Raw genomic sequence first — 27,991 nt, 5'->3', positions numbered from 1 at the left:
CAGAAGAAAAAAGTCATACATTTTTAGTAAGACATGGGGGTGAGTAAATGTCAGAAATCTTATTTTTGGGTGAACTGTTCCAGTAAGGACCCATGATTGTCTCTTTGAAACTAACCTTGGGTTTCAAAATAAGTTATAAGCATCTCCTTGATTCGTCTGACCAGGTGATGGGGTCAGGTCTTCAGGGGCTTCATCACCGCTGTCTTTCCCATCTTCACCTGCAACAAAAGTACATGCTTCATTTTCTAACTGCATTGCATTGAACTGCATTGCAACTTCAACTTGCAGACGTAAATAGACATCAACAAATATGACAGATGATGTCGTCATAGATGTTTAACCGTTACTTGTTTAGAAGTTGATGCCTCTCAGCATGTCGGCCATATCCTCCATGTTGATGATGAAGTGGGCCATGCTCTCGAAGCCCGCCTCTGTCGGCTCAATGTTGGAGGCCTTGGCAGTGTCTGTGATCCTGTCAAGGACGTCGTAGTGGCACTCAGACAAATATAAAAGTGAAGGATAGCTTTAGGTTCCATTCCTCCGTCTCCCTGCGGATTCTTGGAGGCAACATGTTTGTCTAGCAGCATCAGTAGAAAACTTGCATTTACTGAAGGAAATACCTCTGATAAAGTTAATGCTGAAATATCAACTTTCTAAACATATTTTCCCTTGTCAGGCTCAACATAACCATAAAAACAAAGATTTGTGCTCAACAAATAAGACTTTTCAATATCAGATTTTTCAGATATTATCAAAAATCCTAAATAAAGTATGTGGCAATGTGGTGCCATGCAGACTACTGTAGTTATATATAGCTATACTTTTATTATATTTATTATACTCTTATACTTTTATTATATTTTTGTTCCTACTTTTTAGGGTTGAATGTTTATCCAAAATGGCTAATATAGACATGCAAATACTGCATCACACTACACACATAATAAACATTAATTTCTGTTAATATTTGCTACTTTGTGTTAAAAATAATCTGCATTGATTTTTTTTTCCCATAACAGTTTTAAAATATTGCTTGACAAGGCCATGACAAGAGTAACCATTAACTAGTAAACAGTGATATGATGTAAAGACTATAAGAGAAAAAGATTCTGTTCTTAAAAGGGTTAAATATGGCATAAAATCTTAAAAAGCCTCAGCCTGAGGGATTTTACAATTCAGTCTTATACTTCTTTTGACATGAACTACATTTAACCACACACACACACACACTTATTTTGAAATAAATTAAGTACAAAAATAATCATTTTATTTTTAATTTGCAATAATATTTCACAATATTACTGTTTTAATTGTATTTTTTATTTAAAAGTTTGTAAAAGCCAAAAAATATAGCATACCTAAGGTTAAAATTATTCAGTTCAATACAATTATGAAAATATTCAAGTTCAATGAGTCTAAATTAAATGCAGACATCAGCAGAAAATTAATAAATGATAGAATAAGGGATTTCAATATGTACAGTACAGAATATTTCCTACAATATTAGGCCAGATGAATGCTCTGAACCAATGCATAATACTGTGGGTTGTTATAGGGATGGGAGGCTTGTTGAGTCATTGTTAATCATGATTGTTAGCCTTTAGAAGGTATCAGTTATTAATGAAGAACACATGCTGAATATGGTGTAGCTTAAAGGGACAGTTGACATAAACATTTTAATTAAGAAAGTCACACAGGTTTGGAATGACATGAAGGTGAGAAAATTATTTTTTGGGGAACTATCCCTTTAAGACACTCCTAAATGCATCACTCATAGCTGACTTTGCGTTCTGTGAACACAGCAAAGAAGAACACTCATTTTCGGACTAGAGGATACAGCAGCCGATTAAATCATAAAACCTGCAGCCCTCTTCATCACAGTTTCACTGCATACACAAAAAAGGACACATACTAAATCACTGGCACTTGTTATGCAGCCTATTTTGACACTCTGTTTACACTGAGAAGTGTTAGTTAAAAAAAGAGCAGTGCTGCATCTGAGGCTGCCACTTTATAGTGAAAGCTGTTTCAAAAAACAATTACACCTCTCCATCACATTTATTTAAAGTCTGTTTCCATGGACTGCAGTTCTCAGCCATGGTGAAGTATTGACCATTTGAGCCACCAGTCAAAGGACAGGGGTCTCCAGCTGTATGAGGTACTGCACATACAAACCTTCTCTTTCCTCTTGACAAGACAGATTACGACAGATGCTTCTTTAAAACGTCTGTGTGAATAATGTGCTCTTTTTAGGACAGACTATCATATTAGTTGCATCAATGACTTTTAAATGCACCAATAGAAATTGGAATAGAAAAAATAGAAACACTGAATATAAAGTTCAAAAGAGTAGCATTTATTTCAAATAGACTCTTTTGTAACATTATAGATGTCTTTACTATCACTTTTGATCAGTTGAATGCATCCTTGCTTTCTTATATACAGTCTTGTTCAAAATAATAGCAGTACAATGTGACTAACCAGAATAATCAAGGTTTTTAGTATATTTTTTATTGCTACGTGGCAAACAAGTTACCAGTAGGTTCAGTAGATTGTCAGAAAACAAACAAGACCCAGCATTCATGATATGCACGCTCTTAAGGCTGTGCAATTGGGCAATTAGTTGAAAGGGGTGTGTTCAAAAAAATAGCAGTGTCTACCTTTGACTGTACAAACTCAAAACTATTTTGTACAAACATTTTTTTTTTTTCTGGGATTTAGCAATCCTGTGAATCACTAAACTAATATTTAGTTGTATGACCACAGTTTTTTTAAAACTGCTTGACATCTGTGTGGCATGGAGTCAACCAACTTGTGGCACCTCTCAGCTGTTATTCCACTCCATGATTCTTTAACAACATTCCACAATTCATTCACATTTCTTGGTTTTGCTTCAGAAACAGCATTTTTGATATCACCCCACAAGTTCTCAATTGGATTAAGGTCTGGAGATTGGGCTGGCCACTCCATAACATTAATTTTGTTGGTTTGGAACCAAGACTTTGCCCGTTTACTAGTGTGTTTTGGGTCATTGTCTTGTTGAAACAACCATTTCAAGGGCTTGTCCTCTTCAGCATAGGGCAACATGACCTCTTCAAGTATTTTAACATATGCAAACTGATCCATGATCCCTGGTATGCGATAAATAGGCCCAACACCATAGTAGGAGAAACATGCCCATATCATGATGCTTGCACCTCCATGCTTCACTGTCTTCACTGTGTACTGTGGCTTGAATTCAGAGTTTGGGGGTCGTCTCACAAACTGCCTGTGGCCCTTGGACCCAAAAAGAACAATTTTACTCTCATCAGTCCACAAAATGTTCCTCAATTTCTCTTTAGGCCAGTTGATGTGTTCTTTGGCAAATTGTAACCTCTTCTGCACATGCCTTTTTTTTAACAGAGGGACTTTGCGGGGGATTCTTGAAAATAGATTAGCTTCACACAGACGTCTTCTAACTGTCACAGTACTTACAGGTAACTCCAGACTGTCTTTGATCATCCTGGAGGTGATCATTGGCTGAGCCTTTGCCATTCTGGTTATTCTTCTATCCATTTTGATGGTTGTCTTCCGTTTTCTTCCACGTCTCTCTGGTTTTGCTCTCCATTTTAAGGCATTGGAGATCATTTTAGCTGAACAGCCTATCATTTTTTGCACCTCTTTATAGGTTTTCCCCTCTCTAATCAACTTTTTAATCAAAGTACGCTGTTCTTCTGAACAATGTCTTGAACGACCCATTTTCCTCAGCTTTCAAATGCATGTTCAACAAGTGTTGGCTTCATCCTTAAATAGGGGCCACCTGATTCACACCTGTTTCTTCACAAAATTGATGACCTCAGTGATTGAATGCCACACTGCTATTTTTTTGAACACACCCCTTTCAACTAATTCAACTAATTGCCCAATTGCACAGCCTTAAGAGCGTGCATATCATGAATGCTGGGTCTCATTTGTTTTCTGAGAATCTACTGAACCTACTGGTAACTTGTTTGCCACGTAGCAATAAAAAAATATACGAAAAACCTTGATTATTCTGGTAAGTCACATTGTACTGCTATTATTTTGAACAATACTGTATATATATATATATATATATATATATATATATAGATATATATATATATCTATATATATATATATATATATATATATATATATATATATATATAGATATATATTATATATATATATTACTGACTCCAAATTTATCTAGTTGTGTTTTATATAGTATGTTTGGATATATTGTATGCATATTTAATTTGATTAATTTGATACTTGTATACTTCTTTCTCTTTTATACTATAGAGCACTTTGAATCAACTACATTTATGTAAAACGTCCCCTTAAAATAATGCTTGACTTGACTCGACTTGATATCAAATGTTGATATATTTTGATATAGTCTATGTATTCGGTCGGAAATGGCTAAAAATGGTGAATCAGAGGATCCATCATTTTAACTTCAAAACCATTGCAGCCAAGAAGATTCAAAATGTTAAAATGCAATAATTAAATCATAATGAAAATATTATGAATATATCACCCAATCATATCATAATTGTTGTGGTTTACTGTACCATGTATTTCTCACCTTGACAGTCCTACAAATATCCTTAATCTGTGAGATCAGAGCCTGTGTTCTGTCATTTCCAGCCACCAAGATGGCTATGGCTTCACTTAGCTCTGTCTATGACAAAACAAAGTGACAGAACCTCAACAAAAAAATTAAAGAAAGAAAACACATGACCAATGCGAAAAACATGTCATCTTTCACAAGAAAGCCATGTCAGACTTGGCTATGCAAATTGTGAGAACCACACTTACAAACAGAACAGCGTGTGAACTAAAGGCTGAGATTGTAAGAATGTTACCAGTCATGACTGGTCAAACTTTGCTGATTTGCATTTGAAATGAGTGATTCAGTGTTTATTGTGGGCCATGACTAAAAGAGAAAATGTCATCATAGCCACCTGGCAGAAATGATGGCTCTTTGGGAGTCGGTTTGGGCATTGACCCTGGAACGTTATATCATACAGTTACTGTACCTCAAAACCAAGAGCCACAGAAGTAGATATACAATAAGAAGAACCCATTTCCTACAATGAGAACTGACCTTCAGCGTAGCAACACTGCAAATAACAGATCAACATACGGTGTCCACCATGCACATGGTTATGTATTTGGAAAGGCTGGTAGGTTTAGTCATTGTTCATCTGGTGGCTGCTGAAGGGAGCGAGAGAGCTGAGAAGAGCAGGCACTTACAAAGGACTCAAACACAACAAGGAGGAGTGACTCATTTCTCAGAGCTAGTTGCACCCTGATACAAATACCTTCATTATTAGCCATACCACAAGAGGTAGAGATGGTCAAGACCTCAATACCATGTAGGTCAAGAATACATCGAAAAATGAGATAATTGCTGTGATGTTGCATTTTTTTTTTGAGCATCATAAAACACATTCTTCCTGTTTGCTTTGTTTAGAACAATCCTTCTTTAAACATAAGTGTCTTGGACCTATTTTAAGCATATTGTCTGTTCTGTAACATGCAATTTTTGGTGCTTGCTAAAGCTTATTGCAATTCCTTATACTAAGGGTTAGCGATGTGAACAAAAACTCTAACCTGTTGTAAACTTAAACACTGGATCATTTGTGCTACAGACATGAACAACACCTCAAATTGTGTGGTTTGTTATTGTGTTATTAATACTGTAGTTTTTAAAGTGATTGGATTGGATTTCATAGAGAGGGGGGAGGGCTCTTTTAAAGGAATAGTTCACCCAAAATGAAGATTTGCTAAAAATTTACTCAACCTTAGGCTATCCAAGATGTAAATTATTTTGTTTCTTCATCAGAACTGGGCTGGAGAAATGTAACATTACATCACTGGCTCACCAATGGATCCTCTGTAGTGAATGGGTGCCGTCAGAATGAGAGTCCAAACAGCTGATAAAAACATTGTATGAAACAAAATCAACAAAGGCGTTTTAACTTTTAACTTTTAACTTTTTTTAACTTTTAACCATCGCCTCTGGTCAAAATACTGGTCCATGATCCATAAAAACACTTCCTCTAATGAAAAAGTTCATCCCCTGCTGTCCTCTGTCAAAATACACTGGACTGTTTTAGAGCGCTTTCATTTTTAAACAATGCTTGATCTGCATACATTTCGCTCCTGATTCAGATGAGATTAGTTTTTCACTGGAAAAAGCAGTTTTATGGAGAGAAATATCTTAATGATGGATTTGTTTCTTACAAACACGCAGCTTCAGAAGTTTTTGGATGGACTGGAGACATGTGGATTACTTGCACGTTATTGTGATGTTTTTGCCAGCTATCTGGACTCTCATTCTTACGGCACCCATTCACATTCAGGATCCACTGGTGAGCAAGTAACATAATTTGCCCCAAATCTGTTCCAGTGAAAAAACAAACTCATCTACAGGTGGCCTGAGGTTGAGCAAATTTTCATTTTTGGTTGAACTATTCCTTTAAACCTGACTTGAAAAATGAACATAAATAATCGCTTCTGAAATGCAAAACGCTTGTTTTATTAGACATATTAGAGGCAGAAAAAAAATCTGAAAAAGACGAAATGTTGGTTGAGGCAGGAGCCATGGCCACTGATGGTCTGTGTATGTGTGTTTCCATGTGGGTTGGTGTTGATGCTAGAGAAGTTAGGTGAGATCAAGCCCCTTGCAATGTGTGAAAACTGCTGGGTAGCGTGCTATACACACATCTGTCTGGTTCACAGCGTCACACACCACAGTCTTCATTTAATTTCATCATTTACACCAAACAAGCAAAGTTAAACAATGTAAAAAAGCATTGTCTAGTTGACGAAGACACAAATCCTCTACCTTCTGTCTCTTGTAGATGTCTGGCAGCGGGGCAACATCACAGCCGAACACTGTTGATGTCTCACAGGTGAGGCAGTATATGTTGATCTTCTCTTCCTCATGCTGGTCACACATCAGCTGCTGTTGTTCTGTTTTGGGCTGGGGTGGTCTGTAGAGTCAAAACAGAAAAAGATTTATGGCATGACATAAAGGTTAAAGATTTGCATTGGAAAATAATAAGTTGCAAAATTGAGCTATGATCACTGTGCCCTTTTGCAAGGCTCTGACAAGAAGTTCAACAACAATCATAAAAGAATAATTATATATAAATACATTATATAAAAACTATATAAATAAATATACATTAATATAATTTATTTATTTAATGACACCACTAACATGCTATTGGAGTTAAACCAAATTGTCTTTTTTTCAGGGCAATAACAGCTTCTTACAATACCTTTTTTATAGCTATGACTTTAAGGTGTGTGTCTGTACAGAAACTGACTTTCATATACAGGTGCTGGTCATATAATTAGAATATCATCAAAAAGTTGATTTATTTCATTAATTCCATTCAAAAAGTGAAACTTGTATATTATATTCATTTATTACACACAGACTGATATATTTCATATGTTTATTTCTTTTTATTTTGAAGATAATAACTGACAGCTACGAAAATCCCAAATTCATTATCTCAGTAAATTAGAATATTACTTAAGACCAATACAAAGAAAGGACTTTTAGAAATCTTGGCCAGTTTAAAAGTATAAAAATGAAAAGTATGAACATGTACAGCACTCAATACTTAGTTGGGGCTCCTTTTGCCTGAATTACTGCAGCAATGCTGCGTGGTATGGAGTCAGTCAGTCTGTGGCACTGATCAGGTGTTATGAGAGCCCAGGTTGCTCTAATAGTGGACTTCAGCTCTTCTGCACTGTTGGGTCTGGCATATCGCATCTTCCTCTTCACAATACCCCATAGATTTTCTGTGGAGTTAAGGTCAGGCGAGCTTTCTAGCCAATTAAGAACAGGGATACCACGGTCCTTTAACCAAGTACTAGTAGCTTTGGCAATGTGTGCATGTGCCAAGTCCTGTTGGAAAATAAAATCTGCATCTCCATTAAGTTGATCAGCAGCAGGAAGCATGAAGTGCTCTAAAACTTCCTGTTATACGGCTGTGTTGATCTTGGACCTCAGAAAACACAGTGGACCAACACCAGCAGATGACATGGCACCCCAAACCATCACTGACTGTGGAAACTTTACACTGGACCTCAAGCAACGTGGATTGTGTGCCCCTTCTCTCTTCCTCCAGACTCTGGGTCCCTGATTTCCAAAGGAAATGCAAAATTTACTTTCATCAGAGAACATAACTTTGGACTACTCAGCAGCAGTCCAGTCCTTTTTGAAGTGAGACACTTCTGACGCTGTCTGTTGTTCAAGAATGGCTGGACACAAGGAATGTGACAACTGAAACCCATGTCTTTGTGTAGTAGTTTTTGAAGCACTGACTCCAGCTGCATTCCACACTTTGTGTATCTCCCCCACATTTTTGAATGGGTTTTGTTTCACAATCCTCTCCAGGGTGCGGTTATCCCTATTGCTTGTACACTTTTTTCTACCACATATTTTCCTTCCCTTCGCCTCTCTAATGTGCTTGGACACAGGGCTCTGTGAACAGCCAGCCTCTTTTGCAATGACCTTTTGTGTCTTGCCCCTTCTTGTGCAAGGTGTCAATTGTCGTCTTTTGGACAATTGTCAATTCAACAGTCTTCCCCATGATTGTGTAGCCTACAGAACTAGACTGGGAGACCATTTAAAGGACTTTGCAGTTGTTTTGAGTTGATTAACTGATTAGAGTGTGGCACCAGGTTTCTACAATATTGAACCTTTTCACAATATTCGAATTTTCTGAGATACTGAATTTGGGATTTTCCTTAGTTGTCAGTTATAAACTGAAATGTATCAGTCTGTTTGTAATGAATAAATATAATATACAAGTTTCACTTTTTGAATGGAATTAGTTAAAAAAACAAACTTTTTGATGATATTCTAATTATATGACCAGCACCTGTATACAGTACAAATAAAAGGAAATATTTTTTTTCTTGACTAATAGTATATTTCCCTAAAAATGTGAAAAGCTCAATAGCATAAAACAATTTTAATAGCAATCAAAATCTTTTTTTTTTTTTTTTTCATACAGCACCACAAAATAAGCAGCAGATTGTTTTAACATGGCTTTATAAAAATAGATAAGGGAACACTTCTAAAACTACATATAAAACTAAAATTTGAGTTAGAATTCTGCGTCCTACAATAATATAAAAAGACGGTCTCAATTCAATTCGGAATTACAGATGACATTGATTGTTATATCCATCTAAATGTGTATGTAATGATAAACTACATACAACAAGCATACTTTCTTTGTGACAGAAGAGGTACAATATCACCTTCCTTGGGGTGACTCACTATAATAGAAGCTAGTGTGAAATTTTGACTTTAAAGGCATTTACAACAGGTGCTGCATTTAAAAGTCAGTTGATGCAACAAATATGATAGTCTGTCCTAAAAAGAGCACATTACTCACACAGACGTTTTCAACAAGCATCTGTCTTAATCTGTCTTGTCAAGAGGAAAGAGAAGGTTTGTATGTGCAGTGTTGGCAGCAGGCCTGCTCAAAACAAAGTCTCTGTTTATAAAAGATTGCCATCCAGTGGATGTCTGCTGATAGAACAGTTACATAAAATGATATTAGGGTGGAAAGCAAGATCATAAATATAGGTTACAAAGCTATTTATACTTTTTGCCTTTATATTTGTCATTTTTTCTAAGTGATCTGAAAACAAATTCTCAAACTATAGAATATATTTGAATAAGATTGTCTGAAAATTACAGACATTCTTGGAATACCTAAGAAAATAAATAAAAATAAGACATTTCACTTCCATAATGTGATGTATTTCCGAGTTAAGTTATAATAAATTATAGGAATTAATCAGAAATGTTTATATTAGAATGGAGCCAGTTTATAATATTTGTGAATATTGACTGAAATCAGAAACCAATCAGAAAGCAAACAAGTAATAAAGGGTTGTTTAACTTATTTAGATGAAAGATTGCAAACACAAAACTATTTTTACTTTATTATACTATTTTTTATTTTAAGGAAATAGTCTCTTTTAATTTCAATATTTTTTTCTTATAAAATCCAGTTTATTATAACACACACTTGATCTTTTGTGTCTTTGAAACAACCTCTACATTCTGGTGACCTGCTTTTTTGTCAAAGACACTAATAAACATGTTACATTACGTATTCATGATAAGCACCTGAGTGTTTCTTACCTCAAAGTTCTTATTATAATCTTATTATACCCAATTATGCATATTTTTCACAGGAGGTCTCATGACACATTGTTTATTGCCGCAGGGATAAAGCGTCCTAGTTATATTTAGTGTTTTGGCTATGGATTGGAGCAGTCACCAGAGCCTCAGGTCCCATGTCTTTGTTGCATTTACGTGACGTGGCAGAAAATCTCCTACAAGCGGGTAAATCACATATTTGTGTCACTACACAGGGTTTAAGCCTCACTGATGAAACAGAACAAGTGTCGGTTAGTGGTGTGTCACAAGACTTTTGAAACACAATTAAAATCTGTTGGCATACAGTGTATTTTTGCTACACCGCTTGAGGTATTGATGGATCTCTATACAGAGAAGACTGCTTTGAAGTATGTACAACAAATAGCTTTCATTCATAGCAGTGCTTCCAGAACAGAAATGTTTGTTCTTGGTGTATGGAACAGGTCTGAAAAAAAAAAAAAAAACACACACACACACACACACAAAAAGTGTGCTTTTGAGATGCATCAAACTTGAAACTGACCCAGTAGACTCAGATTTGTAAATATCAATGATATTCTCCACTAGCAGGTTCCTCTGAAGGCCATATACACCGTGCCGGTCCAATACCACCTCATGACAAGACGGGCAACAGAAATGTCCCCCTGTGACACAGTGCCCCGGTTTTGCCAAAGAGGGTTGGAGGCCTGAACCAGTGAAGGATAAAAGATGAATAAATATTTATCAATGAACATGATTTAATGTTATAGCATTTCAGAGAGAGAAAAAAATCCCCTGAGACCTGAATTTTTATGTAATAAAGAAAGTAAGAGTTATGAAAAGAGCTTACCTGATGTAAAAGGCAAAACATGTGACCAATTAAAGCAACACTATGTACATTTTTGGCGCGTCCCGCGGAATAACATTCTAACCGGAGCTTCTTCTCCAAGTCTCCTATCTATGGCGATTCACGCAGGTATGTGTTACTCCGCAGCGAGTACTACCCGAACAGGCTACAACAGTCTAAAAATAATCACTTATTTTAAATGTAGCGTAGTGATTTGGGATAATATAAAAAGGCGGTTTGGAAGATTAATTTATGAAATTGATCATTATATATCATTAAGTAAAAGATGAGAATTATTAAGGATGGATAGCAGCACTCAATCATGTTAAAGTTTGTCCCAAAGGCACCCACTCCACTCCACTAGAGGGATCACTAATGGCTCCACTGAAATCTATGAAGGTAATACAGTAGCAAAACTCCAGAGGTTGAAAATCTGAATGTGAGAACTTGTCTTTCATATTTGTAAATTGAAATTTAGACTCACAGTTCTGATGTTAAAAGCTGAATCTTTCAATTTACAAACATACAATGATCAAAACACAAATAACAACACAAATGTTATCAAATAATTGTGTGGAAGGGATTTTCCTGCTTATCTGAACACATGCAAATTTTTCAAGGCAGAATCAATCAATTACAGAGAGCATCAATCACTTATGACAGTGCATTTAAATAGAGCTGCGTTTCCCAAGAGTATAGCCTATAATAAGAGAGCATTTATGTTTTTCGAAAAGGCAGCACCGAAAAATGCAGAAAAAACATAGGCTATATGTTTGAGTTATTTCACAATAAACCTATTGAAATTTTACCGTAGTTTGTGCAGTACATTTATTTTAATTTGAATGTTAAAAGTTCATATTGCTCATGTTCTATTCTGTATTGTTAATATAACACATACACTCTCTGAATAAAAAGGTTGCATTTTATGCATGCAACAGCCTATTACTGGCAGTCCCTTATGACAATGAACCATGTTAAAGTGAACATAGTTTAACTATAGTAAATAAGATTTCCTTAGTTGCCACTACAGTAAACATATTTTAACCATGTGTAAACAAAAATATAACCTAATAAGTAGCAATTAAGGCATATTGAATGTTAAAATGCATATCAAATATAAAGGTAAGTTGGTATTACCAGTTGTACTCATAATAATTAAATACATTTCATAATCTAAAAGTTCACTTTCGAAGTATCGTAATCAGTATCGATGATACTGGCCATTAAAAGTACTCTATCGTATCGAAAACAAAATATGTGGTATTATCCATCCCTATTGTGCACTTGTATATGCAGATGTGAGAGAGCAGAGCTGGGGGTGGAGCTTTGGTGTGAATGAAGACATTTTATTGATCGATGCCCAACCAATGAACAACGGCAGTCATCAAGTGCCAAGAAGGAAATTTCTGTTATATGCATATCTATCAATTATTTGTAAAACACTGCAAACTATTTTCACAGAATATCCTAAGCTTTTATAGGATTTTAAGACACTGCATTAATATTGTCATTCAGGTATTATCTGGTAGACAAATAATGCAATATTCAGCTTTTCACATCATAGCTGTGAGTGCAAATTTCAATTTACAGATATTAATATGAAAAGTTCTCACATTAAGTTTGAATCACCACCGTTGCTTGGATAGATGGTTGATTTTGCTATTTTGTTTGGAAGTATTTACTTATCAGATAGAAAATAGATCGCCTAACTGACAATATTTTGTCTAAAATGTTGGTTATATTTTTATTATATTGTATCATGATGTCCTCAATATCATCACGGCTGTGTTTCAGTCTTAATCTAAGCTAACAACTTCACATGAGGACCACAACAACTGCCCAATTCATGAGAATTTACACTCACATCCTTATGGTAAATGTAGTTTATGGTCGCTGTATTTGTTGTAAGCAATTTACTTTTAGGCTAATATGAGGTAATATATGGTGTAGAAAAAAATTTGAAATTCTCTTCAAGTTAATTTAACCACAGAACTTAATTTACTCGTAAATCCAAATCCATCATTCCAAAAAACCACAAGGAAATCCAGAGGGAATGGATAGCTTTAAAATGTTGATTATCTTCCAGGTTTTAGGACTACAAAACTGAACAGCTCTGTTAATTAATTTTCTGGATGATTTAGAGAGAATGATAGTTCAACATGATAAATAGGACACTGCCACACTATATATTAACCAATACCTGGTAAACATCATCGGCACACTTCCTGCAGAGATTATCCTGACAGGGTAAGATGACCACAGGCTTGGTGAATATCTCTAGACAGATGGGGCAAATGAGCTGCTTCTCTAATTTGTCCACTGAACTCGAGTCTTCCATCGCTGGTCTGAAGCCCAAAGTAAAGTTTATCCCAGACTGCTTTTTGGACACCTTTCAAGTCTATAAAACAAAGATCCTAAACTTTCTTTCCTTCTGTTATTCTTTGGTCTTTACTCTAGTGCCAATCTTCATCCAGATGCCCACTCAGTTCCCAACCGAGTGGCTGTAAATATATTTGGGCTGTGTTTGTACTGGCTTGGGTTATTGTCCAAACTGCACACCATCTGACATCACTAAAAGTGATGCTTAGTCCTCTATCACAGGGGCCCAGGGCCAAGTGAGAGAGGGGTAGGAGGACGGATTCCTCTGTACTGTATTATCTCTTGTAACTTGAGCAGAAAGTGGGAAGGCTGGCAGGAGGAGACGTGGCAGCTGGTGTGTGCGGCTTAAAAGCTAACAAGACAACCAGCCCATGAGCCTGAGCAGACAATAACATAAGACACTTAAAACAAAACCTAAGTACACTGAACACATGCCCTGAGTTGTCACTGGATGACATGAAAATGACACGGATTCTTGCAAACCAAATGTTTACATATTTCATATAAGAAACGTTTTCTTATTTTGTTACTGCATTTTTTTCCCAAAAGAGTTCGGTTGTTGTGGGCATGTCTTATTTTGTCATATTTCAATGAATCTCTTATTTACATCATGTCTATGCATTGTTTGTTATAATACAGGAATGTCAATACCATGTCGTTTTCAAATTAGCCGGAAGGACTTGAGTAGTTGTATCAGGTGTATTTAATTAGTGTTGAATAGGCTCTGCAGGGCTTCTCTCCAGGAATTGAGTTTGACACCCGTTATAATAAATGAATCAATTAGCGAAGAGGTATTCTGTTGCAGTTAATGCTTAACACTGAAACTTTATTACCTTTTTGAGATAATTCATTAAACAAGTTGCGATTTGAGGAGGAGTGTGCACTAATATTTTCAGTTTAATGTTTGCTCATTGTCTCAAAGACCATGACCAGAACAGGTGAACTATGATGCATATTCATATGAACTCCACCCAATGGAAAAGTCTTTTCACAGGAATTAAACCCAACACAAATATTTAGAACACGTGTCACTGTGAAACAATGGAGTGTATTTGACCAAAGTGATGGGGACACTATGCTGTCAACAAGCACCGTCCTTCGGATGAGACGTTAAACCGAGGTCCTGACTCTCTGTGGTCATTAAAAATCCCAGGATGTCTTTCGAAAAGTGTAGAGGTGTGACCTCAGCATCCTGGCTCAATTCGCCCATTGGCCCCTGACCATCATGTCCTCCTAACAATCCCCATATCTGCTGATTGGCTTCATCACTCTGTCTCCTCTCCATCAGTAAGCTGGTGTGTGGTGGGCGTTCTGGCGCACTATGGCTGTCGTCGCATCATCCAGGTGCTGCACACTGGTGGTGGATGAGGATATACCCCCTGACTATGTAAGCGCTTTGAGTGTCTAGAAAAGCGCTATATAAATGTAAGGAATTATTATTCTATTTTTTCATCTGAATATTTCTCATTGTACTGTTTTTGGTATTGATAATTTTTTTAAAAAGCTTGACTGTTTTAGGATGTTTATCATTGTAGGGTGGTTGTGTCCACACACTGCTAAGACACATATGCAAATACCATGTAAAAATGAATTTTGCATCCTATGTCCCCTTTAAGGCTAGATGGGATACACCTACAGCCAATGGGCATGCACACATCAATACTGCTAAATTTTAGTTACAATGAACAATAATTACTAGTGCTGACATTAATAAAACGCAATCTAATTGATTACACAAGGTAACATTAGCACAATGCTGACAACAAAAAATGTTACGTTGCCCCTCAGAGGTTGACAGTCATGCAATGCATTTCCCATGATGATACAATTTCTTTCATTCAATTTTTTTACTTTTTATACGCGTTACATCAAATGTGTAATGCCAAATCAGTTGGTGAATTCTTAGAAAAGCTTTTTTTTTTTATTATTATTTTCATTATTACTGTTGACTGTACATTTTCATTTTGGTTAATTTTGTCAAGTTTAATTTAAAAAATTTCAAAAGTAATTTATTTTATTATTATTATTATAAAACATGACAGTTCTGGTCCTGGATGCAGATCTTCATGCTAAAGTGTTATAAAAAAATACAAACTTTTAAGTTACAAACATTCTTCATATTTCCTTCTTTTGTATTCCACAGAAGAAAGAAATTCATAAAGGTTCGAAATAAAAATTACATAAAACTTTTTATTTTTGGGTGAACTTTACCTTAAATATTAATGCAAAAAAAAAAAAAAAAAATACTATACTATATACTATATATAATACTATATTGTAAAATAGCCCTTGATAATGTGGCTGCATGTGGACTCAATTCACAAATTAGCATGGGCTCTTATATTTTATTGCTTGAACAACCAGACCTTCCCCAAACGTCTAGGAAATAATTTTTGACCCACTCTCGGCAAAGCATTGAAATTGGACTGCAGCGGTCATCACACACCTGAATCTAACCTTTCCACATTACCATCACCTTGGTTAAATCTGACTGTGCACTTATAACAGGGCTGTTAATGAGTGTATGGAGTTGTACGCTAAGCTGATTACAAGCTTATGGGTACAACTTTAGCACATGAAGCTGTAGTGTGATGTTAACGATAACAGGCCTGAGCTACCATTCATTTCCAAACATAGACAAACAGTACAAATAAAAAAATGAAAACTTGAAAGTCATGTCAACATGGGTGTAAATTTAAGAATGTAACCATGCAGCAGAAGTAACAATCACAATAAGAATCATCTTAAAGTCAAAATTTTACAAATCCCCATTTAATTAATGTATTTTGATTCAATAATATAAACAGACAATGAAATATGTGATGCATTACGAACCATGCTGAATAAAAACAGGAGGAGAATAGTGATGTAATGCATTGGTTCTTGGCTCGTTTTTTGCTGTTGGTAAATTCAGACCAGACTTGGCTTTTCCCCCTCATCAAACAGGTTATTACACACAGCATCATAAAACGTAACATGTGCACTGGTGAAGAGGCCAAAACCTCTCAAATTATTTCAAATAATAGTTATCATTTGAACCCCCAAAAAGTGGCAAAGAATTTAAGTTGTTGACTGCAGAAATGGGCATTGTGCATTGAAATCAAGTTATCCAGTGAGCATAGCAGATAATATCCCAATGAACGTCTGCTTTCATCTCGCTTTCTTTTGGCAAGTTTATTCTCTGAAAGCAATATCCAGTTTTTATGGAATGAAGGAAAACTTCTTGGCTATAAGAAAATGCCCCACAAAATGCCAACTAGAATAGACAGATGACCATACACTACTTGAAATTACTACATACATTTCTATTTGCACACAGAAACAAAATGGTGTACAATCCAAGTATATACTATTGCATTCAGAACAACAATTTACAGGGAAAACATTTGGCATCTAATGTACTGACTCTAATGTAATGTTTCTAACAGTAATTGGCTGACTATTGTTAAGTCGTTCACATTTAACACAACGGGCATTTTCTTATTGCTAAAATCACGAGGCTCTTGCACATCCAAGTTTTGAAATCAAGTTTACACAGTGCATCGTTTCACTCAGAACAAATCATACACATTAATCTCAATTCTGATATACTAAAAATAAATAAGATCATTAAAAATATTTTTGTTGTCATCATATGTCCTAAGAGCACAAAGAAAGCATGGGTTTGCTCGATGATTTGGCATAGCGCTCACCAAAAATAGGGTTGATCCCATTTCAGCCCCTGAAACTTCACATTTACAGATATTCTCGCTTTCGCAGTTGAGAAGTAGTTGTAAGTGTTGAAGCTATTAGGTTTGCATTAGAAGCCTCCTATGAAGGTAGTGGGGAAAAAAGTGCATAGAAACAAACATCTTTCACCAGCATATTCAAGTGTTCTGATTTTAGGGAAATGTACGACCATTTCACATGGCTTGAAATACCGAGCATGGCACATCAGCTGACATGTGAGGCATCTGCCTTAACTTTAGTCAGAAAAATTTGTTACACTGCTATTTCTTGTCATTTGCGTACGATTGACCATTTCAATCTTAAATTAAATGCAATATAATGCAAATGTAACAGATGACCGCAAACTCTGCAAAAACACTGGCATCTAAAGAAGCAAACTAAAAAAGGTGCCATGTTGTGCATTTGTATGAAGATAAGTGGGAGGGGTTTTTGCATGGTCCTTTATTGTATAGTAGTGGCATGCTGTTATTGCTTTGCATGCACTCACATGATCATTCCACTCATGTCCATGCTTCGAACAAATTAAAATAAATAAATAAATAAATACCCAGAACCAAAAAGAAACACCCCAAAAGTACAACTCACTTCCTACCTGAAACACTGCCTAGTGGCATCAGTCTCATAGCTATATTATTTTAAAATGAACGGGTAGTTATATACGCACAGACAGACATACACACCAATGGAGACACAGATGAAGAGAGACTGGCAGAGGCTTCCTTGTCTTTTGGCAAACTGCCACTCGATTCCAGTGGGTTAGAGTCAGGGTATGGCTCAGTGGCACAGTTTAGTCCTTGTGCCATGATGCCCTGCGGTCAGCACACTACATCAGGGGCCTTAGAGTCCATCAGAAGGACCCCCTCAGTAATGACTGGGACCAGGACCAGGCGGGTGGCTCATTTCTGGGTGTTGTACGTGGACTGCCTGCTTGCGAAATTTGTGGACTCTGAGGTGTTGATGGTGGAACTGGGCTGGATCAAAATAGGGACATTTGAGCCTACAAAAAAAATAAGAAAAGGACAGAAAAACAGAGAATAAGATAATAAAGGACAGAATTAGGATGCTTTTGCTTTAACAAAACTACAAAACAAGGGTCGACCAAAAAGAGTTTTGGACAATGTCAAGATCAGAGTAGCCAATATGAAATACAGATATTATAATATTATTTAATTCTAATAATAAAATATATAATTATAATATATATATATATATATATATATATATATATATATATATATGGGTCAAAGACGTTAAGATGTCCGCATCAAGAAAAAATTACAAAAGTGATTTTGTGTCAATAGAAAGCACATTAAATGTAAGTAAAATGTCTACTTTTAAGGTTTTAAATAAGTTTTTAGAGAATAAAATGTCAAAATTTAGTTGAAATAATGTTACATTCATTTCAGTGTAACACAATATTTATGCAAAAATTCAAACAACATGCTTATTCTGACCTGTACATATTAAAATAACTAAATGATTAATGGAGCATACTAAATTTGATTGTTTTAAATTAGTACAAAATTCTTACTGACAAATGGGCAAATCCTAGGATAGTGGCAAATTTTAAACATGTAAAATTTAAACTCATTAGTATTTGGGGTGAAAGTAATTAATCTTTGAATATGTCATAAATAGATTTTTGTGTTAAATATGCCTGACAAGATTGTAACACTGAATGACATTTTACTGGGTGTCTTCTGTAAATCAGGGCAAAATGTATGATATTTATGTTTTGCTCAGAAAAACAAAAACAAAATTGCAATTAAATAAAACTGAAAACTTTTTACATTTTTTTCTTGGGGGGGGGGGACTACAACAGTTTAAAGCAGTATTACACTTTTCTTTTATGGTTAAACACTTTTTCGTCTTTGACCCATATATATATATATATAATCTCAAAATGGTCAAATATAAGATGACTTATCGGTTTATTAGCACTATCATGTTGAAGTGAATTAAGTTGTGGCATGAGTTTATGCAGATAAACGCAGACTCCATTTGCCTTTCATTTGTATGAAGCCATCTATCTAGAATTAGCCAAAAGTACGGAACATTTTACTGGAGATGCACTGCCTGTAGGTTTTGAATGTCTGAGGGATATGTGGGATTTCATAGCAGGAAATATACACACTGGGGTGTAACAGTACACAAACGTGATGGTTCGGTATGTATCTCAGTTCTGAAGTCACGGTTCGGTACGTTCCAGTACAGCAGAGGGAAAATTTAATATTTTTTATTATTTATCAGTGGTTTTCTGAACAAACAGCTCTTTCTTAAAATAAACTCAACTACAATTTAAATTTTCCTAGGGATAAAAATCTACTGAAGCTTAAGTTACTGTTAACTGAGTTTACAATTAACAACTTAAAAAAAACTTGATTGTAAACAATCAACACTTAACTTAAAAAAAGATATATGCCAACATGTAAATAGCACATAATGCGGTATTTAAAATAACTTCTAAATTTTATAAGTTCTATTTGTTGTTGAAATATATTAATTCACATTGGCTCTCATAACAGATTTATTTAAAAATACATTAAATAATTAAGACATTAACAGGTAAAGTAAAATTTGATGATAATAAACTAATTATATTTCTTTTCATTTATAGCAAACTACTGAGCTGTGGACACTGATGACTTCCTGATCATGTTTCATGTTTCCGTGGTTGAAACACTGATTGAGCAATTACAGGAGTCATAAGATGTTCATTCATGTTTATTTCGCTTTAAAACTAGTAGTTTTAACATGTACTGAGGCGTTTATATGAGATATGTCACGCCACATCAAAGAGCATCAAAACAGCATTTTTTGTTCGAATTTCCTGAATAAAATGGACATAATTTGAAAAATGAAACTCTGATTCTTATCAAAAGTAATAATACATGAAACTAGAAGTTTTTCGTGAAGTGGTTAAAACAATGCTGTATTTATTTAGTAATCATGTACCGAACCGAAATTTTTTGATACAAATGCGTGTACCGTAACACCCCTAATACATACTAGGTCTACACTGTTCTCTATAGTGAAGCAAATCAGATGTTGTTTCCTTGGAATAAGGCCAAAGATGGTCACAGCTCTGCACTAAGAAACATACCTCCCTTCCCTGATGCAGCTCTTCCAAATCACCGCCTCACTAACAGACAGCATCCATGTGTAGCAAAGAATGAAAATAGAGGATTTCTTAAATTGATTTATGCTTTACATTCTAGCATTTCAATAAAATGGGGGAAAAAAGCCCTCATATATAAATATAAATCTCTTATTTGAAAAAATGGAGAGGTAAAGAAAAAAAAGTGACACGAAACAGAAGTGGGATGGTAAAATAGAGGTTTGAGGTAAGATGAAGTTGACTTTGCTGAACAGATGGCTGTGTGACAGACCAGTGGTGCCTCTGTATGAAACTGCTCATGTTGACTGCATTTCTATCGATGAGATGCACCTGCTTTAACAGCTTTGCTTCATGCTGACACAACCTTCTCAACAGAAATCCCTCTTCCTGCTGACTCACCCTTGCACTCACTAGCCTTCTAACATCCTCTAACATAGTGAGTGGTTGTATTGCTGGATAATAATAATAACTGTTGTTTTTGTGTGTGTGTGTATTCTTTCAGCATTTGATGCATTAAAAGTTCAGAAGAACAGCACTTTTGTGAAATATAAATTTTGCAACAATGTAAAAGACTTAACACAAATGCACTTTTACAATTATATTTTTTATAATATATACTTACAATTATTCTGTTATTATTATTATTATTATTATTGATATATTACATATTATAAAGCTAGTAACCTCTCAACTGTGTGGTCTGGCTCAATAATAAACTAAAGGGTCAGATAGATCCTGGTCAACAAACTCCAAAACCTACAAGAGGTTCAAAGTACTTGGCAGAAAAAGGCTCGGCCTGACAACATGCAAAACAAGGACATCCACAGCACGCACATGCAAAGAATTAGTTCATGCACGGGCCTAGTAAAGCAAACACAACTCGAGACCTCAAGATCTGTAATGCAGGTCACTGGCTTTGGGTTTCAGTTCATTGCATAGTCTTTCCTTAAGAAAACATTTGTCTACTTAATGAGCTTAGAAGGTACTAGCACCATTTAATAAGCCTCAGTGAGGTTGCCAAGAGACTGGGTCTTAATAAAAGTCTGAAGTGACCAGATCACTAAATTACATAATGTTTTTATTACATATGTACCTTGTCAAAATGTATCGTGGTTTTACTAAAAAAATAAATGCATTTGAAAAAAAAACAAAAAAAACATGGTTATTATAGTCAAACTAAGGTAACCACAAATTAACCATGGTTTTGCTGTACTGAAAATGGCTTAACCATGGTTTTTGTAGGAAAAAAAACCTGTGGTTATACTAACGATAATCAATCCGCATGACTATATGCAATGCACACATTTAGAGCATGTGATCTCTGCAACACCCAGATGTACCAAACAGATCCTCCCACCTCTCTAATGAACATGGAGATGTTAGTCCTGTCTGAATCGATATGTGGAATTTTAGACGCTGGGTGACAAGAACTGTAACTCAAACGTTTTTTAGGGGCTAAAGGAAATGCTTGGAATCACAGACAAACACAGGGTTGTGTAGGTAAACAATCACAATGGAGTGACTCATGCTGTTAATGAACATTCAGAGTCTTACAAGTCATTTTGCATCCGGTATAGTTTCACTGCAGATTTCGGGACCAGGACTAGGTATAGGCTGGACAATAATTATTGTTTCACCTGTCGAATAAAAGGGAAACCATTATCTTATATTAGAGGTCACAAGAAGGATTTCAAATACAACAAAGTAAATCCTAAACAAAAACATTTGAATGGTTTGGTGAACCCGCAACGTGGCACTACTCCTTGTTTACTCAATTTGACAGTCATACATTTGCCAGGGCTAAATTTAGACGCAAAAAAAATTGACCAAACTCCATCTGCTTGCACTGCATAAATAACAGAAAGGCTATATTAACATCGGGAAGACAAGAGGTGCTCAAAATACCCAATGCCCTTGATGACTGATACATACATCTCTTGAACACTCAAAATGGCCGAGGACAGACAAGTGAAATAAGTCTTTTCTCATCTGACGCGTCAGTTTCAGTATTAAACATGAAGTTAAACTGAATATACCTTCAAGTAATTTCAAACACTAGATTAGACCAGAATACAGACCTGGACTATTTATATAAAACACTGTGCAACATTTTAAGATTGATAAGTGATTCTGACTACCGGTATTCAATTTGATATGAATCTGGATGCAATCTATTTTCTTTTAGACTACAAAACATGTCCTTTGTCATATTTATCTCATAATTAAAGGACTTGAGAGTATGAGACAAGCATGTTTATGATGTTGAAATCCCAAACCTCAAGAATGAACAAATATAATAAACAACCTCAGAAGGCGACCCAACTAAAGCAATGACATCTATATATATACAGAATGGGAGTTATAAACAGCTGCATGTTTGATGTTTTTGCTTGGTCTGTTAAATTTGTTCCTGCTGTTCATGCCACCTGAGTAACATCATGTGCAGAGATTAAGACAATGTCTCGACTGGAGCTGAGGCTTTAGCATTGAGTTTCTCCTTCTAAAATAAAGATGTTACATGGCCAGCAGTGCTTGATATTAATAAATGGATTCAGTGTATTTACTGTATTTTAACTAAATGACTGCAAGTTGCTACATTCACTGATGTCTGCCTAAGAGTTGTATATATTTAAAAAGGTTAAATTATCCACTACCATTCTGTTTGGAGTCAGATACATAAAATACTTTTATTTAGCAATGATGCATTGAATTTATTCATCGGAGCAATTCAATTCGCCAATCCCTGAGTTCAAAAGTCTTCTGAACAACTCGTGACATCAACAAACCATAAGCAATATGTTATCAGTCAACTATCTAAAAGAAGATTGTTACTAGACCCCTTCCCAACCAACTCAAGGCTCACCTCCACCATCCTGCTCTGCTTTGATCTGGGCCTCCAGGTCTTCTGGGTCCACGTACTGGTAGTTCTCATCCTCCTCTGGTGGTTTGCACTTCCCACAGCAGAAACAGCAGCAGCAACAACAGCAGCAACAGGAGAAAACGGCACAGCACATGACCATAGCCTGAAGCAGAGACACAGACCTCAGATCAGAGAAAGGCACATTTAATGCCACATCATTGGGAGAAGTTTGCAATATGCAACATCCAGCTACTAGCCAGATTTAGCCAGTCATTCACTATGTTTGTCATGCTAGGAAGTTTGAGGAGCTTTCTGAAAGCTCCAAAGCTGAAACACAAGAGAAATTATTGGCCAAAAACCTAAATACATCAGCATTTATTTATAGGTTTGGAAATCAAAACAGGCTGATGCATTTTAATCAGGCTCAGTTGTTTTGCTTTCTACATTAAGCTTATTTGAGAAAATTATAACATGTGGATCAAAAGTCAATATTATCTGTAAAGTAAAATCTAAATTTTTAGCACCTCAAAGACAAAAAAGCACACTAAATAACGTCTGTTAACCAAGTCCACCAAGTGCCTATAGTGCTAAACACTGTTTATTTTTGATTGCCTTTCCAAAAATACTTAACAAACAGCAAACTTCACTCCAAGCAAAACTATGTAATTCATTATTTCATCAAAACGGTCTCTCTGGGTGGTTAACATCACTTCAGAATTTCAGTTTAGGTCAACACATTGAGACAATAACATAGCTTTTTTTATGCAACAGTAAATAAAAGCTCTGTTTAAAGTGAACTGAGTTCTCACCTTGAAATACCACTTTGACATGAGAAAATAGTATTTGACACTCTCTTCTCCAAACTGCTCAGACACGTAGAGCCCCATGGAACCGTATTCATCGTAGATCTTGCACTTGGTCTCATCAGTGAGGATTGAGTTGGCATTGTTGATTTCTTTGAACTTTTCTGCAGCTTCAGGGTTGTCTGGATTCTTGTCTGGATGGTATTTCAGAGCCAGTTTTCTGTAAAACAAAAGGATTTTGTAAGTCCTGAATCTTCTGTAGAAACGAATTTTGCAGAAAATTAAAACAAACAATCAAACAATTGATCAAACTTTGATTTTGTATATGACGGTTATGCACAATACATAAAAAAAAAAAAACAATAATGATTTTTTTTTGCAGAACTTAATATTATATAACATTTTTTTATGAATCTCATTATATCCATATACTGAAATAAGTTTTGTCAGAATAAAGGCAAACGCTTATCACTTTAAAGTAAAGATAATTATTTTGTTTAAATATAGAAATAATGATACAATGCTGAACATAAAACAAGTTTTAATAAATGTATTAATAAATAATTTAAAACCTTTTTTGTTAAATATAATGATATTTGAGGTTTAATTATCTGGAGGTTAACCATAAAATAAGAACAAAAATAATAAAAATTATTAAATTAGCATACTGTAATAAATACTGAAAAAAATTAAAATAAATGGTACATTTTTTTAATTATAGTGCAATAATTCTGGTACATAGTGCAATAATTGGCAGTATGATAGCAGCACTGGTGAATGTGGTCTTGAATTTCTATAAACAGGTTAAAAATATTTTTTATTCACTATTTCTAAAGAAACCTGAAAAACTGCAAGTTAGCATCAGCATTTAGTGTACCTGTAGGCTCTTTTAATGTCCTCTGCTGTGGCTCCTTTCTCCAGTCCCAGTACCTTGTATAAACTTTCCCCTGTAGTGGACATCTTCCTCTGAGGCCTGTCAGAGGGTGGCTTGGTGTCTGCCATGATTCAACGCTGAAAAATAGGAAAAAGAGACTGAATTACGCATTTGCATATATAAAAAAAGCATTCATTTTTGTGTCCAATGGGAGCTGCTCTTCAAAGAACTCAGCATCACATTATTGACATATAGAACAATGTACACAGCCGAAGCAAGCAGAAAGCACCCAGCTCACACTGTGCAAACATAAGGTGTGACGAAGCTAAATCCAGGTGCAGCTATCAGATCAGGCTTATCCTTCAGGAAATGTTAAACACTAGAGACAAAACTTTTATGCAATGCTTTCTCTCATAATCACAGGTTGCAATGGTAGGCAAAGCAACGACTTCCCAATTCTCAATTCCTTGGCTTAAAATAATTATGTTTTCCTGATCTCACAGATTACATCTCCATGTTGACAAAGTCTAATAGCCGCATAAATATACATGACACCTTCCCTGATTATTAAAGCCTATTTTAAGTGGTTTAAGTCCTAGAGGGTCAACTGAGTGTGGATCTTTCGGAGACATACCTGCTGAACCACATCAACACTATTGTGTAATTAATAATTCTCAAATTGAAACTGGCACACATTCCTTTTCTATATTTCAATATATTTATTTTGAATGCTGTTCTTTTTCACTTTCTATACATTATATAATATGAAAAAAAAATGTTTAAGTATGATTACCACAAAGATATTAGGCAGCACAACAGTTTTCAACATTGATAATAACAACATTTAAAGTTTCTTTCAGCATATCAGAATGATCGCTAAAGGATCACGTGACACTGAAGACTGCTGAAAATTCAGCTTTGCATCAGAGAAATCAATTTTACATCCTAAGCGAAGAAATAATGGGAATTTATTTTATTATTTTTAAATCAAAAACCCTACTGTTGCACTATTCCAGTCTGTACATGTCCCAAACCCAAGGCCAAAGTGACTTTTGAAGCTTGAAATAATTCAATTCATTAATTCGAGAAAAGTTTGGAGGCAGTTAAGAGATGATCACACGGCCAGAGGTATCAGAGGCTGCTAAAACAATCAGAGGACAGATTCAGGTCTTCGTTAAAGAACGCAGTACACTAGAAAGCCAAACAATCACCCGTATCAGACTACAGCTGTGCAAGCTTCAGATAAGCCTCTGTTCACCAAGCTGTAAGGTTATCTCAGACTTAACTATACGGTCAATGTATTTCAGATGAATCTAGCAGCTGTGCCTCGTCTAATGAGAATGCACACTAATTATACACTTTCTTCCCGATGATGACAACTGGCTCAATGCTCCTAAAATGTAGCAGTCTGACATGATGAAGCTGATAGAACTTTATATGCCATTTCTATTCAAACCGCATGCAGCTTACGTCAACACTTGTTTTACTGGGCAGCACAAAATTGTTAAAAACTGAACAACAAGCGCTTTACAAGCCAAGGTAGCTAATATAATAACATGATTTTCATAATTCTGCCAGACGTTTGAAGAAGCAGCTGACTCGGAGGTCCTGAAATTTATTCGGCAGTAAAGATATTTAGAATGTTACAGAAAATTATATTTAAAAGAAAATGCTGTTCTTTTGAACTTTCTATTCATCAAAGAATGATGAAAAACAATGTAACATGGTTTGCACAAAAATGTGTTTAACATAACACCAAATCAGCATATTAAAATTATTCCTGAAGGATCATGTGACACTGAAGACTGCTGTAATGGCTGATGAAAATTCAGCTTTCCCATCACAGAATAAAATGATTTGTAATATTTTACAATATTATTGTATTTTTGATTTTTTTATTGTTCAAAAAGAAGTAGAAAACAGTATTTATTAGAAACAGTGATATCCTCTCCTCAACTTCATTGGCTTTCTACATGAATAGTTTAGATGCACTTGTAAACAAGTACAGTTGAAGACAAACATTCGCTGCAGACACACCTGGATCGAGTCCTGTAATGTTATGTGTCCATTGATAACGTTTATTTTTATCCTGCCGTGGATATTTATCTGAGGTATTATGATAGTCATCATATTTACACTACTTGTTGGCTGTTGTAACGTGCGTGTGTCCTTGTAAAACTATAATCCAATCTTAATCCAGTACAGATTACTATCCCCTTTAGACCCCGTATTTTCCTTCAATCTCACAATTTAACTATGACCTGCTTGGTTTGACCTGGACAAGTGTAACTAAAAAAAAAAAATCTTTAAAGCATAGTTAAAACAGGCAAACATGGAGTTTACTCAACTTTATTCGGGATTATTGGTAAACCTATAAGGATATGAGACCAAAGCACGAGACGTTACTGGCCAATTCACATTTTAGCGTCAACAAAACCACTTCGAATATATAACCCGTGGCAGATTTACATTCATATTGTGACACTCACACACGATGCTGACTGGTTTATGAGTTCATTATGAATGTGTAATCACTTTTATCAATGAAGCAAAAGGCTGACTAGGCAGTTAGCATTAGCCCGCATAGCCACAAGAGGAGATTTGTTGAATCTGGGCCACGATTTTAAGCATAGCCGATTAAAACTCACCTTGAACTGGGTGGTACTACGATATTGTAAATTGTGGCTGAATCATAGAAGACTCAGCCGAATGGTTCTTTAGATATCCTATGTACAGCTCCTCATTGTTATCGCCGCATGCCCTCTCTCCGAGGACGCGCTTGATTGTTGGAGTCGACTCTTTGAACCTCCAACATTCGACTCCTTTGAAAGACGGGGCGCAGTTGTACGATTGATTCAGTGGCCTCGAAGCTTTAGCGGAACCGAATCTCGTTTTATGGATTATGACTGTGGAATTCCATTGGGAGTAATCGATGCTTTGACTTTAATCTACTCAAATGATTCCATAACCGATTCTATGATGAATAAATGGGTAATGTAATCTTTTTAACAGTCAAGGCAAGAAGACAAATTAAACGCACGCACATAAGAAGCAAGCGACTAATTTATGACTTACAGTTATCCGGAATAAATTCATGTGAAAAATAATCAGGCTTTGTGTAGTTAATTTCGGTTTTTCAAAATAAAAGTCTGAAGCTCTGAGTTTAGTAATGACGTAAATTTGTAGGCA

General features: G+C 35.5%; 1 protein-coding gene and 1 pseudogene across 3 annotated transcripts; both read right to left on the bottom strand.

The window, feature by feature from the left end:
- Positions 1-123: 123 nt before the first annotated feature.
- LOC113051068 (tripartite motif-containing protein 54-like) lies at positions 124-17,950 on the bottom strand (annotated as a pseudogene).
- LOC113051033 (dnaJ homolog subfamily C member 5-like) lies at positions 16,748-27,887 on the bottom strand. 3 transcript variants are annotated; one of them, XM_026214638.1, is made up of 7 exons: positions 27,451-27,887; positions 24,806-24,939; positions 23,935-24,148; positions 23,129-23,288; positions 21,820-21,902; positions 20,251-20,289; positions 18,026-18,144 (listed from the first exon to the last, which is right to left on the bottom strand). In XM_026214638.1, the coding sequence occupies exons 2-5, from the start codon at positions 24,928-24,930 to the stop codon at positions 21,823-21,825; spliced, it is 579 nt and encodes a 192-aa protein (XP_026070423.1). In that variant the 5' UTR covers positions 24,931-24,939; positions 27,451-27,887; the 3' UTR covers positions 18,026-18,144; positions 20,251-20,289; positions 21,820-21,822. The 3 variants fall into 3 exon arrangements, with proteins under 3 accessions (XP_026070422.1, XP_026070420.1, XP_026070423.1); XM_026214637.1 differs by lacking the exon at positions 20,251-20,289 and having other exon boundaries at positions 16,748-18,144; positions 27,451-27,886; XM_026214635.1 differs by lacking the exons at positions 20,251-20,289; positions 21,820-21,902 and having other exon boundaries at positions 16,748-18,144; positions 27,451-27,883.
- Positions 27,888-27,991: the final 104 nt, after the last annotated feature.

This window comes from Carassius auratus, chromosome 31 (genome assembly GCF_003368295.1).
Source record: "Carassius auratus strain Wakin chromosome 31, ASM336829v1, whole genome shotgun sequence".
In the NCBI taxonomy this organism is placed as follows: Eukaryota; Metazoa; Chordata; class Actinopteri; order Cypriniformes; family Cyprinidae; genus Carassius; species Carassius auratus.
The sequence above is the reverse complement of the archived record's forward strand: the minus strand, read 5'-3'. Positions and strand labels throughout refer to the sequence as shown.